A 13,835-nucleotide genomic window follows, 5' to 3' on the forward strand; every position below is an offset into this window, starting at 1 on the left:
TTAAGAAGTAAATTACCTTGGAGTTTTAGCCTTGCGGGTATATGTATACATTTAAGCTGGGCTTACGAAAAATGTCCTTGTGGTTTTAACTAACTATAGGGATATTTTAATAAAAAGAATAAATTTCTGCCAAAACACTGCACAAAAATTTTATAAACAGTCATTTTGGTGTCACTGCTTCTGACAGTATCACCTGGTGCAGTCCATACCTCCTGCACCCCCCGCCCCAGTGATGCCACTGATCTTACCCCACCTCCCAGAGAGGCTGTGATAGTTCCTGGGCATGTCATACCACCATATTTTGACCCTGATAGGTAAAGCTGTGGAGTTGCAAGAGCCCAGTTTATAGTATTTTTAGCCTGGAGAATTTTGTTCTGATTCTCTCTGACTGAAAATTAAAATCAGCATTGTAGGTATTGATTATACTAATCACAGCTTGTGCTTAAATTCAGTATTTACCACATACTCATACTCTGTTCTAAGCACTTTGTACATATTAACTCATATAATTCTCACCACCACCGGACTGTATAGGAACTACTTGGCTCGTGTTAGGAGGTTTGCTCTCAGATAGCACAGGGTTACTGCTGGAGGGAACCTGAGAAATCATTTAAAGCAACTCTTCACTTCCAGGAAGATAAACATGACTCTTCAACAAATAAAAAATGGTGCTGGAAAAACTGGATTTTTACATGCAGAAAAATGAAACAAGATCCATACTTCACACTATACACAAAAACTAATTCAAAATGGACCTGGGAGCTAAATGTTACATGTAAAACCATAAAGTTCTTGGAAGAAAATTTAGGAGCAGAGCTTTGGGACCTAAGTTTTTTCAGCGATAATCAAATATAACAATGAATGCAGGAGCAACAGAATACAAGATAGATAACCGGGACCTCAAAGAAGTTAAATACTTATGTTCATCAAAAGACTTTATCAAGCATCCCACTTTGGTAAGTGGCGTCTGGGGTCTTAAAAGCTTGTGAGCAGCTATCTAAGATGGATCAATTGGTCCCCTCCCATTTGGAGCACAAAAGAATGAAAAAAACAAAGACACAAGGAAAATATTAGCCCAAGAGACTAAAGGACCACATCAACCAGACTCCACCGGCCTGAGACCAGAAGAACTAGATGGTGCCCAGCTACCACCAATGACCACCCTGACAGGGAACACAACAGAGAGTCCCAGACAGAGCAGGAGAAAAGTCTGGAGCAGAACAAAATCCACGTAAAAAGACCAGACTTAATGGTCTGACAGAGACTGGAGGAACCCCCAAAACTATGGCCCGTGGACACTCTGTTAACCCAGAACTGAAACCATTCCCAAAACCTACTCTTCAGACAAAGATTAGACAGGACTGTAAAACAAAAAATAATACATGTAAGGAGTATGCTTCTTAGTTTAATCAGATTCACTACATCAAATGGGCTGCTTTTTCCGGAGACAGGATGAGAAGGCAGGAAGGGACAGAAATTGGTTGAATGGACACAGGGAACCTGGAGTGGAAAGGGGGAGTATGCTGTCACATTGTGGAGATTGTAACTAATGTTACAAAACAATATGTGTATAAATTTTTGTATGAGAAATTGAGCTGTAAACTTTCACCTAAAGGAAAAAAAAAATTTCTTATGGACAATTCCAGGAAGCCAAAAAAAAAAAAAGACTATCAAAAGACTAATGAGAAAATCGACAGATTATGAAAAAAAAAAAAAAACTTGGAGAATGATATAACTGATAAGGGTCCAAAAGGTACATTGAAAATGCCTATAATTTGACAACAAAAAGACAACCCAGTCAAAAACTGGGCAAAGGGCATTAACAGACACTTCACCAAAGAGGATATTCAGATGGCCAACAGACACATGAAAAGATGCTCAACATCATTAGCCATCAGAGAAATGCAAATCCAAACCACAATGAGATACCATTTCACTCCCACAAGGATGGTTAAGATAAAAAAAAAAAAAGGAAAATTACAGGTGTTGGAGGGGATGTGGAGAAATTGGAACTGCCATCCATTACTGGTGGGAACACGAAATGGTATACAGCCATTGTGGAAACAGTCTAGTGATTTTTTAACAAACAAGAGGTAGAGCTGCCATGCAACTCAGCAATTCCACTCCTAGGGATATATCCTATGGATCTAATAGAAGTGACATGAACAGACATATGCACACCTATATTTGCAACACTGTTCCCAAAGGCAAAAAGATGGAAACAAGTGCCCATCAAAGGATAAATGGATAAGTAAAATGTGGTACATATGTACTATGGAATACTACTCAGCGATAAAGAAAAAATGAGTTCTTATAACATCCTGGAACATGGATGAACCTGGAGGATGTTATAAGCAAAATAAGTCAACAACAACAACAAAAGAAAACCAAATATTTATTTTCTCACTTTTATGAAATGACATGAACAGGTAAATATACAGAAACTAATGTTCATTAGTGGTTACCAGGGATGACTGGGAATAGGGCGGGTGGAAGGGGTTCATTATCTAGGTAGTAGACACGTTATTTTTGGTGATGGGAAAGGTAACAGCAAATAAGGGTGAAGTGTACACAGCTTGAGGAAGGTAAATGATGTCACTAAATTGTACACAAGAAAAAGAACCTGTTGGTAATTGCTATGGCATATATAATTTTGAAACAAAAGCAACAACAACCAAAAAATATATCAGCAGGTATTTATGTAGGCAGGCATATGTATGTGTAGGTATGTATATGTGAGTATACATATGTGTATGTAGGTGTATGTATATGTATATGCATCTATGTGACTGTATGTATATATATTCATATATATAACTAAAAACATGGGGCACAGTTACAGATACTTCTTAGATATTACCAAACACCTTGTGGGGTTAGATTTATGGGTGTGAAAGATTAGGACCATAGTCTCATGGGACATCTTGGTCAATTGGCATAATATAGTTCATAGAGTTACGTTCTACATCCTAGTTTGGTGGGGAGTGTCTGTGGTCTTAAAAGTTTTCAAACGGACATTGGTCTCTACTCGTCTGGAGCAAAAGAGAAAGAAGGAAGCCAAAGACTCAGAGAATAAACTAGTATATGGGACTAATAGTCTGCACAAACCAGGACCTCATCTACCATAAGATCAGAAGAATTAGATGGTAACTGGCTACCACTGACCATTCTAATCAGGGCCACAAAATATAGACTCTGACAGAATGGAAGAAAACTGTGGACTAACACCTCAGATTCCTTAAAAAAAAAGAAGAAGACTTACTGATCTGGTTGAGGCTGGTGGACTCCCTGAGACTATTACCCTGAGACACTCTTTTTTTGTTGTTGTTGTTGTGCTTTAAGTGACAGTTTACAAATCAAGTTAGTCTCTGATACAAAAATTTATACACACCCCACCATACACTCCTAGTTGCTCTCCCCCTAATGCAACAACACACTCCCTCTCTCCACCCTGTATTTCCATGTCCATTCAGCCAGCCTCTGTCCCCCTCTGCCTTCTCATCTCCCCTCCAAACAGGAGCCGCCCACATAGTCTCATGTGTCTACTTGTTCCAAGAAGCTCACTCCTCACCAGCATCATTTTCTATCCCACAGTCTGGTCCAATCCCTGTCTGAAGAGTTGGCTTTGGGAATGGTTCCGGTCTTGGGCCAACAGAAGGCCTGGGGACCATGACCACCAGGGCCCTTCTAGTCTCAGTCAGACCATTAAGTCTGGTCTTTTTATGAGAATTTGAGGTCTGCATCCTACTGCTCTCCTGCTCCCTCAGGGGTTCTCTGTTGTGTTCCCTGTCAGGGCAGTCATTGTTTGTAGTCGGGCAGCATCTAGTTCCTCTGGTCTCAGGCTGATATAGTCTCTGGTTTATGTGGCCATTTCTGTCTTTTGGCCCCATAATTACCTGTGTCTTTGGTGTTCTTCATTCTCCTTTGCTCCAGGTGGGTTGAGACCAACTGATGCATCTTAGATGGCTGCTTGCTAGCGTTTAAGACCCCAGATGCCACTCTCCAAAGTGGGGTGCAGAATGTTTTGTTAATAGATTTTATTATGCCAATTGACCTAGATATGCCCTGGAACCACAGTCCCCAGACTCCCGTCCCTGCTACGCTAGCCTTTGAAGCCTTTGGTTTAATTCAGGAAACTTTTTAGCTTTTGGTTTAGTCCAGTTGTGCTGACCTCTCCTGTATTGTGTGTTGTCTTTCCCTTCACCTAAAATTGTTCTTTTCTACTATCTAATTTTTTTTTTTAATTAGTGAATACCCCTCTCCCTCCCTCCCTCCCTCCCCACTCTCGTAACCATCAAAGAATATTTTCTTCTGTTTAAACTATTTCTTGAGTTTTTATAATAGTGGTCTTATACAATATTTGTCCTTTTGCAACTGACTAATTTCACTCAGCATAATGCCTTCCAGATTCCTCCATATTATGAAATGTTTCATGGATTCATCATTGTTCTTTATTGATGTGTAGTATTCCATCGTGTGAATATACCACAATTTATTTATCCATTCATCCGTTGATGGGCACCTTGGTTGCTTCTGTCTTTTTGCTATTGTAAACAGAGCTGCAGTGAACATGAGTGTGCATATATCTGTTCAGGTAAAGGCTTTTATTTCCCCTGAGATACTCGTTAAACTTTGAACCAAAACAAACCCCTCAGGGTCACCTTGTAGCTGAATAACAGATTGGCTGACAAAGTAATGAATATCACCTGTAAGTAATGTGCTCCTTTAAAAAATCACCTGTATGAAACCAAGCAGTCAATAATTACTTTAAAACGTAGATGAGAATGTAACGGGGGCAGGGAAATTAGATTAATGGAAACAAAACAATCAGAATGGATATAATGAGAATGTTGACAAATTCTGAAGAATATAACCAATGTCATTGATAATTTTGTGTAAAAATTGTTGGATTTGAACCTAAACTGCTGTGTAACCCCTCACCAAAAACATGATAAAATATTATTAAAAAAAGATAAACATGAAGTTTAGAGAGGAAGGGAATGACTGGACCAGGGTCAGGCAGTTATTTAGTGAAGACCCAGACTAGAAGGTAAATGGTTTGACTCTTAATCCAGTGGGGTTTCTACTGTACTTGAATCAATTAACAAACAAACAAACCCCAAGATGATTTTAGGCCACAGGAAGAACTTGAGAATAATTCTATGCTAATATCACACCTTCCTAACTATTGTTAATTTTAAGATAAAGAAGGCAGGTCTTGGGTGTGAAAGTGTAAGGGTGCATGTGGGAAAGAACTGGAGTGCTGCTGGGTTGAGTGTTAAATAGGACTTTCCAGTTGAAAGGAACTTTGACATAGGCTTGGGAAGTGCACAGACTTAGGAGTTCTCAGTTTTTTACAGGAGGGTAAGCTAAGGGTCATTTTTGGCTGCAGAGCTCTTGCATCATTTGTTGGGAAGGAGAACACAGGGAAATTACTCAGTTAAATGATTCACCTCTGGGAGGAAGGGCAGGGTCATTTGTTTTCATGAATGACTAGGAACAAACCGCCCCCCTTCTTCCTCAGCTGCAGCCTCTCTTTTGATCATGCTGGTGGCTGCTTTCACGCTCATTCCCTCCAGGCCAAGCCTCTGTGTAGACACAACCTCAAATCCTGACGTTGCTCTCCTCCAATCAGTGAAGAACATAAACTACAGATTCTTGTCTCCTACCTTTTTTTTTTTTTTTTTTTTTTAGTAACCTCCACCTGTATCCCCACCTATGATGGCATCAGTCAACTCTCTCAGGGAAACCTCTTCGTGCCCTTTTAACCTCTGTGCACCTTGAGGTTATTTATGTCTATACTAAAAAATACTAAAGCTCCTCTTTAAACTGGAAAGTCCTAAGGAAAGGATGGTTATGTCTTACCCCAGATACTGCCCAGGGCCTGCACAGTGCTGCCCACAAGGTGCCAGATGTGTCTTCCCTGAGGAGTCAGTCACTTGAATTCTAAGATTCCTGGACAAATGCTGATGCTATGTCCTCACCTTGTTCAGAGTATTTGTAACATTCTCTTAAAGGCAATCCACAGCACCTTCCTTCAAGGTAAATACAAAGAAAGGGTTATTAGTGTTAATCCAAGTTGTTTGAAGATAATTCAATTCCTTTTCTTTGTATTTTTGACAATCCTGCTGTCTTAACCAATGCTCTGTAAACTTTTTAGACATGTACCTCCATCACCTACCTGGGGCTCCCCTGCTCCCCCCCTACTCCTCAGAGGTTTACCCCACTCTGTGATGGTGTTCCTGGTAACCATCCCTTATCTGCTTGTTCATACAACTTGGGGAGCCCTGGGGGTCGGGGGTCAAGGATTGTGGGCAGGTTGATCTTCACAGTAATCTAACCAAAAAAAAAAAAAAAAAAAAACCCATTGCCACTGGGTCGATTCCTCCCAGAGGTGAATCATTTAACTGAGGAATTTCCCTGTGTTTTCCTTCCCAACAAATGATGCAAGTGACCCTGTAGGACAGAGTAGAACTGCCCTGTAGGGTTCCCAAGGAGCAGCTGGTAGATTTGAACTGCCAACCTGCTTAGCAGCTGAGCTCTTAACCTCTGGGCCACCAGGGCTCTTCACAGTTATCTGGAGAGCCTTATAAACAAAGATTCCTAGGCCTCTGAATCCAAGTTTCCGGGCTGGGTCCTGTGAATTTGTTTTACTGCCTCCTCAGGTGATTCTGATATATAGCTAGGTTTGGGAAACACTGTGTAGAGAGAGGAGGGTCTTTATCTCTCCCAGGAAGTTGCATGGGGAAGGCTGGGAGGGGAAACGTATATTTATCAAGTTACCTACTGAGGAATTTCCTTGTCTTCCTTCTTCCCCACAAACGATGCAAGAGTTCTGCAGCCAGAAATGATCCTTAGCTTCCCTTACTGTAAAAAACAGCTCGTAAGTCCACGCACTTCCTAAGTCTACATCAAAGCTCCTTTCAACTGGAAAGTCCTATTTAACAATCAACCCAGCAGCACTCCAGTTCTTTCCCACATGCATCCTTACATTTTCACACCCAAGAGCTGCCGTCTTTATCTTAAACTTAGCAATAGTTAGGATGGTGTGATATTAGCATAGAACATTCTCAAGTTCTTCCTGTGGCCTAAAATCATCTTGGGGTTTGTTTGTTTGTTAATTGTTTCAAGTGTAGTAGAAACTCCACTGGATTGAGAGTCAAGCCATTTACCTTCTAGTCTGGGTCGTCACTAACTGCCTGACCCTGGTCCAGTCACTCCCTTCCTCTCTAAATTTCATGTTTATTAGTAGTTCCTGAAGTCTAATAACAATGCAAATGATCAGTCGATAGAAAAAGCATAATAGACCCTGTCGTGGATTCAATTGTGTCTCCTCTCTGCTCCTGCCCCCAAAATATGTGTTGAAATTCTAACCCCTATAGCTGTGGATATAGTCCTTTTTAGGAAAAGGTTTTTTTTTTTTTTTTCCTGTTAATGAGGCCCTATTAGGGTAGGGTGTGTCCTAAACCTAATCACTTGTGTGAGTTATAAAAAGAGCAGATTTGAACACATACATACATACATATACATACATAGGGAACACAAACATTATCTGAAGGGGATGGAAGCAGATGAACCTCCAAGCCCAGGAACTCAAAGCGTTGCCGGCTACTAGAAGCTGAAATAGACAATGAAGGACTTCCCCAGAATTCAGCCTTCTGGCCTCCTGAATTGTGAGAAAATAGATTTCTGTACTTTAAAACCACCTACTTGTGATATTTCCATTACAGCAGCACCAGGAAACCAAGGTAGACCTTAACTTGTCATTGAAGGATAAAGCCAGATAAGACCTGGGGATCATTTTGCCCAGACTTTTCATTTTACACATGGGGACACAGATGTCCCTAGTGGTCAAGTGACCTGCCCATGGCCATCAACTATTTAAGACCTGGGTCTTCTGACTCCTGAGTGTAACTACAGTGTGGAAGTCAATTTTGTCCCACAACCCCTCAGAAACTAAAAATACACCAATAAAAAAGAGTCATCTGATTGTTGTGAACAGATCCAAGATTCAAGCCTTCCTTCCGGCACTAAAGAGCTCTGTGGCCTTGGACAAATTCCAATTTGGAATGGTAATAATTCCTGATGCACCATATTGTGGAGATTACTGGTACTAAAAAAACGGGGGATCAAATTAGGTAATAATTGTTTCAACAACTGAAAGTGTTATACAAGTCTAAAACACAGGCATTTGCTGAGTACTTAACATCTCTCTTATAACCAAGTTCTGTTTCTGTGTAAATATCAATGCTAAGGCTTCTATCTATTTCTCAGCCATGCCTCATGCTCAGGCACTTAGGTGGGTTTCTGTGGCAGCCCATCCTTTACCACACAATCAATATTGTCCACAGGTTACGTTGGACCATCGCAGTGGGCACCTTTCCTTTCCACCACTGGTACTGCAGCTCACTCCGTCCATGCTGGGCACAGACTGTGACCACCAGGACCTTTCATTGCTACACATGAAAGCTGGGTGTATCTTAGAGAAAGAGAGGTTTGGCCCCAAGTTCTGGAAATACAGCTGCCCGAAGCTCTAGCTGCCCCTGAAACAAGCATGTGTAGGATAGACTCCAGGCAGCCCGGCTAAGGCCAGAAATGCAGCAGAGATTTCAGCTGATGGCCACTTCAGTGAAGACAGAATTAATTTCCTGAAAATATACACAATATTTCAAATAAAAATTATAACACATAATGCATAGGACAACTCTAGCAGAAGAACAGGAAGGGATGATAAACGAACCTATCCATCTGCAAGTTTTTTCCATTTTCCATTAATATCACAATATTAAAGCAACAATACCACTCAGCCATGGAAAGGAATGAACTACTGATGCACAGAACAACATGGGTGAATTTCAAAATAATTATGCCAAATGAAAGAAACCAGACCAAAAAAAAAAAAAAAAAGAGTACATACCATATGATCCCATTTATATGAAATTCTAGAAAATGCAAACTTATCTATAGTGACAGTAAGTAGATCAGTGGTTGCTTGAGGACAGAAGAGAGGTGTGAAGGAAGATTACAAAGGGGCAGAAACCTTTTGGGGTAATAGGTATGGTCATTATCTTGATTGGGGTGATCGTTTCACATTTATGCATATGTCAAAATTGATCAAGTTGTATACTTTAATTATATGTAGTGTGTTACTTGTCAATTATACCTCAATAAAGCTATTAAAAAATAAAAACTTTAAACAGAATGTAAAAGTTGGCAGTACATATTGTAATCTCTATACCCCATTGCCATCAAGTCAATTCCAGCTCGTAACAACCCTGTAGTACAGAGTAGAACTGCCCCCACAGAGTTTCCAAGGCTGTAAATCTTTACAAAAGTGGATTGCCACATCTTTCTCCCTCAGAGCAGCTGGTGGGTTTGAACTAGCTGACCTTTTGGTTAGCAGCCGAGTGCTTAACCACTGAGCCACCAGGGCTCCTCGTAATCTTTATAAAACCCAAACCCAAACCAATTGCCGTCGAGTCAATTCCAACTCATAGTGACCTTATAGGACAGAGTTGAACTGCCCCATAGAGTTCCCAAGGAGCACCTGGTGGATTTGAACTGCCGACCTTTTAGTTAGTAGCCATAGCTCTTAACCACTACGCCACCAGGGTTTCCCATATTCTCTACAGCAACTGCTAAATAAATAAAGCACATATATAAAGGTAAAAAGCCAACAAAAACATGGAATTCTAAAAAGTATCCAGTTAACAATAACCAACCAAGAAAGGAAGAACAGGCTACTTTGGGGGACAGCTTGTCAGGAGCCCTATTAAACCAGAAGTTCAATATTTAAACATTTGATGCTGTATACTGATTTTTTTTTTTAGTTTGCATGTAGTATAACCCTCATTTGTAAAAGTTCATATGTGTGTATGAGTGTGCATGTGAGAGAGAGAGAGAGATTGAAAGAATTCATAATATACAACCAAATAGTAAAACTGAGTAAGTCAATATATTAATGGATGTTATCATCCCTGGTGGAAGGCAACACATAATTTTTGCATTCTTATACAAACTCTCCTATACTTGCCCATATTTTCTAGAATAAAAGTAATTTATGATAAGAGAAAAGGATAAAGGAGAGTTTTTCAACGTATATGGCTTGGCTAGCCTCAAAGTCAGATGGGTCAACCATGAAAGCAAAAGAATGAGAGATTAGAGTGGGAAGAAAGGCCCAAGTTCTGTTTGGTTTGGAAGGCTGGGTAAAGGGGACGTGCGGTGCATCCTAAGAAGGGTGAGAGTCTGGAAACCACTCGTGATATCCCTGCCTTGTTCCCACAGGTCCCAGCTGACTTGGCTGCAGTCAACCTGCAGGACGGGAAAATAGCTGCCCCACAGCAAAGGATCCCCAGATCACTGGAGGGGTTTTGCAAACCAGGTGCGTTCTAACACTGACCCCTCACCTTTCCACCACCAGTCTTCGTTCTTTCACTTCTGTTTCCTGCAGTTCGTGGTTCTTTTATTCCACAGTGTGTCAGGCACTGTACTAGTGGAGGGCAAGTGACCCCTGCCCACATAAAGCTTTCTTTCTGGGTTGGTATTGAGACAAAAGGTCAACGTGACAGGAAGGCACGATAACCCTTGTGCAGGATAATAGAGGACATGAGAGACAGTGACTGGGTTAGCGAGTTTTCCCTGGAGTGTTGACTTTGGGCTGAAATACAAAGATGGGCAGGGCTCACAGGTGCGGTGAGCCAGGCCAGAGTGCTGTGGAGGAGGGACAGCAGGAACAAGGGCCTTAGGGGGAGCAGGGGCTTGGGATGTTTAAGCAAAGGCAGGTGGCAACTGGGAAGAGTGGAGGGGTATGGGGTCAGAGGGCCAGGTGGGTCCAGATGACACAGGGCAGGGAGACTGGGTTTTATTTTGTGAGTAAGGGAAGTCCCTGAGAAGTTTTATGCAGGGGACTGACAGGAACTGGTTTGTATGTTTAAGCGCTCACTCTTGGTTTGAAAGGGGCCAAGAGCAGAAGTAGATGGAGAGACTTCCATGGATTATTGTGAAGTAGGAGGAGCAATATATAAAGCAGCATGTATAACACAGGCCATGTATGCTATGGGATTGTCATGTGTGCATGGAGAAAGGGATAGGGAACCATGCCCATAGAGGTTGTTGATCGTGTTTTTGCCTCACACATTTCTTTCTTTCCCCACTTATATAAGTTAGAAATTGACATCTCCTGTGCAAGGACTTCCAGAGTCAGCAAGTGCAGTGTTTTTTTAAATCCTTTTTATGAATTTGCATTTCCTGTGTGTGTTGTAGAAAACCAGTGTTACCTTAGCATCAGGGCAAGCCCACTTTGGACATGACCTGTGCTAGTCAAAGTGTTGGATTACAGAGAGGGAAGACCCTAGCCCAAAAGAAACAGAAACACACTGAAGAAGCAGAAGAGCTTTAGGCACCTATTGCCGTAGTCCATGGAAGGAGTGGTTATGGTTTGAACCAGGGTGGTGAGCAGAGCTGTAGGGAGAATAGGACTGACTCAGGACACATTTTGGATATAGCTGTTAGAACTTGCCAATGGATTACATGTGGGGAGTTGAGGGCAAGGGAGTTATCAAACAGGAATGCTCAGGTTTGACTTGAGTCTCCAAAAGCATGGTGTGTGGTCAGGGCTAGTGGTACACATCTGGAAATGTCAGCATGTACATGGTGTTTGAAGCTCCAGTACTATGTGGGTCACCCAGAAAGAGACTGCTGATGCTAAAGAGGGGAGGGTGCAGTACTGAGTCCAAGAGGACTCAGACATGGAAACATCAGTCCAGGGAGATTAGGTCAGCAAAAGGACTGAGGGAGAATGGCCAGGACATGGAAGGCAGAATTGATGTCATGGAAGGTGAGAGAATACTTCAATCAAGAGGGAGCAGACATCATAGCAAATACCACTGAACTGAGAAATCAAATCTCTCAAACTGCATTTCTGAATGGGGTCAGGGATCTTTTCATGAGGTAGAGGTCACTTGTGTTTCACTTTCTGTGAACTTTCTTTTCAGTGTTTCTATTAAGGTGTTATATTTTTTATAACTGAGTTGTATGAATTTTTTTAGATTAAGAAAATGATGCTTTTAAGTGTGATGTGTTGCAAGCATTTTCTTCTAGCTTGTTTTTTGTCTCTGCAGTGAATTCTGCCGTACAGTTTTCTTCTTAATTTCTATACAGTTGTGTTTATCCAACTTTTACAACCTCCTGTCATATTAAGGAAGTCTTTACTCTCCTCAACTTGTAAGAAAAATTTCTCAGATTTATTTGCAGTATTTTTTTGGTTCTGTGTTTTATAATTAAGTGATTGATCCATCTGAAGTTTATTTTCTTATAAAGAAAGAGTAAGGGAGCAACGTTATTATTTTCCAGCATTTTCCCTAGTTGTCCTAGCACCATTAATTGAATTATCATATTTTTTCCATTGATTTGAGAAACCATAATACAATCATTATTAAGGAAGTTTTTTAAGGTTGAATGTTTTAGGGTATCTTTCAATATTGATAAAAATGAATTAGGATACTCATGTAGGCAGCATGAATGGATCATATTTTCTCTTATTCATTCTTCCAACCATTGTGTTTTATCCAGAGAGACTTTAATCCATTTACATTTAAATTAATTAATGATAAAGAAGGACTTATGTCATTTAGCCATTTATTTTCTCTGTGTCTTATATGCTTTTTGTTCCCCAAATCCTCCATTACTGCCTTTTTCTATAGTTAGTTTTTTTGGTAGTATACCATTTTGATTCCCTTCTTTCCTTTTCTGTGTAGTTTTTGTCATGTTCTTAGTGATTACCCTGGGGATTATAATTAACATTTTAAACTTAGAACAGCTAATTTGAATAATACCAACCTAGTTTCAATACAAAATCTCTGTTCCTATATATCTTCATTCCTACTCCTTTACATAAAACCCATTGCCATCAACTCAATTCTGACTGATAGCAACCCTGTAGGACAGAGTAGAACTGCCCCATAGAGTTTCCAAGGAGCGCCTGGTGGATTTTGAACTGCCAATCTCTTGGTTAGCAGCTGTAGCACTTAACCACTATGCCACCAGGGTTTCCTCCTTTACATAGCATTAGCTATATACATTATGTGCTTATTTGCATCTATTGTTTTATGCATTTGCTTTTAAATCATAGGTACAAAAGAAGAGTTGTGAATCAAAAGTGCAATAATATGGACTTTTATATTTACCTATGTAATTACCTTTACCAGCATTCTTTATTTCTTAATATGGCTTGAAGTAACTGTCTAGCGTCCTTTCATTTTAGCCTAAATGACTCCATCTAGCATTTTTTTTCTAGAGCCGGTCTAGTAGTAATGAACTCGCTTAGCTTTTATTTATCTGGGAATGTCTTAATTTCTCCTTCATTCCAGAAAGATAAGTTTTCAGGATATAAACTTCTTGATTGACAGGTTGGGTTTTGTTTTGTTTTTTCTTCCAGCACTTTAAATATGCCAGTCCACTATCTTCTTGCCTCCATGTTCTCTGATGAGTAATCAACTGTTAATCTTGTTGATGATTTGTTGTACTTGAAGAGCCACTTTTCTCTTGTTGCTTTCAAGATTCTGTCTTCATCTTTGGCTTTCAACAACTTGACTATAATGTGTCTCATTGTGGATCACTCCTGCTTGGAGTTTGTTGAGCTCTTGGATGCATAGATTCATGTCGTCCGTCAAATTTGGGAAGTTTTTAATAATGATTATTTCTTCAAACATTTTTTTTTCTGCCCTATTCTCTCTCTATTCCTTCTGGAACTCCCCTGATCTGATGTTGGTGTGTTTGTTGGTGTCTCACAGGATCCTCAGGCCTGTTCATTTTTCCTTTTCCTTTGTTTTCCCTAG

General features: G+C 40.4%; 1 protein-coding gene across 1 annotated transcript in view; it reads left to right on the plus strand.

Annotated features, from left to right (window-relative positions):
- TNFRSF10B (TNF receptor superfamily member 10b) overlaps positions 1 to 13,835 on the plus strand; it is a 39,262-nt gene that overhangs the window by 10,428 nt on the left and 14,999 nt on the right. Inside the window, exon 2 of the mRNA XM_049865143.1 lies at positions 10,285 to 10,381. Within this exon, the coding sequence (XP_049721100.1) occupies positions 10,285 to 10,381 (97 nt within the window). The remainder of the gene's footprint in view (positions 1 to 10,284; positions 10,382 to 13,835) is intronic.

Source organism: Elephas maximus, chromosome 22, assembly GCF_024166365.1.
Source record: "Elephas maximus indicus isolate mEleMax1 chromosome 22, mEleMax1 primary haplotype, whole genome shotgun sequence".
In the NCBI taxonomy this organism is placed as follows: Eukaryota; Metazoa; Chordata; class Mammalia; order Proboscidea; family Elephantidae; genus Elephas; species Elephas maximus.